The sequence below is a fragment of the Frankliniella occidentalis genome, unplaced genomic scaffold (genome assembly GCF_000697945.3).
Source record: "Frankliniella occidentalis isolate FOCC.00 unplaced genomic scaffold, Focc_3.1 Scaffold1499, whole genome shotgun sequence".
NCBI classification, from domain to species: Eukaryota; Metazoa; Arthropoda; class Insecta; order Thysanoptera; family Thripidae; genus Frankliniella; species Frankliniella occidentalis.
Window position 1 is genome coordinate 9,075 of NW_026268600.1, and position 1,157 is coordinate 10,231.

At 41.7% G+C, this 1,157-nt stretch overlaps 1 protein-coding gene across 1 annotated transcript; it reads right to left on the reverse strand.

The window, feature by feature from the left end:
- Window positions 1–229: 229 nt before the first annotated feature.
- LOC113209330 (uncharacterized) lies at window positions 230–1,143 on the reverse strand. The gene is made up of 3 exons (XM_052276048.1): window positions 958–1,143; window positions 599–766; window positions 230–459 (listed from the first exon to the last, which is right to left on the reverse strand). Exons 1-3 carry the CDS (start codon window positions 1,090–1,092, stop codon window positions 301–303), a joined length of 462 nt encoding a protein of 153 aa, XP_052132008.1. The 5' UTR covers window positions 1,093–1,143; the 3' UTR covers window positions 230–300.
- Between the last annotated feature and the right edge of the window lie 14 nt (window positions 1,144–1,157).

The following is a 1,157-nucleotide window of genomic DNA, read 5'->3' on the forward strand; positions in this document are numbered from 1 at the left end:
CCCAACCCTCCTTCTCCTCCTCCCCCCATCCCACCCCTCCCTATCCTCCTCCTCTCTCTCCTCGGAGTGCGATGATGGCATCCCTACAGCTGCTGGGCCGTAGCGCAAACAGTAAAGTCCTCCTGGAGGCAAATCAAAATAAGTCCAAATAGTTGGCAGGTGAGGGTACCGGGAGTTACAAAAATTAGTGTTATTGGAGGATAAAAAAAATACCCCGGAAATAATAAAAGCTGTCGAGTGCAACATTGTATTTGGATAAAAATTTACTGCTTTTTTTCAGGGTTGTAGAGTGCCTTGTCACTACTCCAACTTGGGCATATGCCTCAGTTCTATGAAAAGGCATGTTGCTAGTTGTTCAGCCTTACCCATCGTCAGTTTCACCTTAAAGCGGCCGTAAGGCATGACTGGAAATTTTGGAAAAGTCCAGTCGATTGGAGTGTTATTCACATTGTAAGTTCCCTGTGAATAGAAGTGACGACAGCTTTTTATAATTGCTTGAATGTTTAAATGAACTTCAATCTTGGCTCTTCAATAACATAAATTAATAGAAAACTGAAACGAATAACCACAGGAGACAAATTGTAGTGAAAATACTTACAGGTTTGAGTAGGCACTCCTCTTTGAGATTAAGATTCGGACCGAAAAGAATCTTGTAAAGTCCAGGCATATGCACTTTAAAATTCGTGCATGCCTTGTCGTTTAAGGTGAAGACAAGGTAGTTATCCTTCCATTGGTTATTTGACCGAAGGGCTAACATTAATTTTATCTGTTTTAATAAGGATAAATGTAAAAATGAAGGTAGTCGTTTTCAAATTCCTCTCCTTATCAGAACGTCACAAATTAGTGCAAAGGAATATCTCAAACAGCAATATCTTACCCAGAAGCCGTCATCTATCATGACGTCGGCCAGGTTTTCAAAAGTAGTGCAAAGGAATATCTCAAACAGCAATATCTTACCCAGAAGCCGTCATCCACAGTAACATTTACACCTGTCACGTTGCCAGTCAGCAGTTGTAGTTCTTTCGGTTTATATGGGTTAAAGTGACTCGCTCGCAGATTTACTAGCCACGGATACTTGGGTGGTTCGCACATGTAAAAGCGATCGGCGAAAGTCAGGTAGGGACCCTACGCGAAAAAAATATGCTATCACATCACCG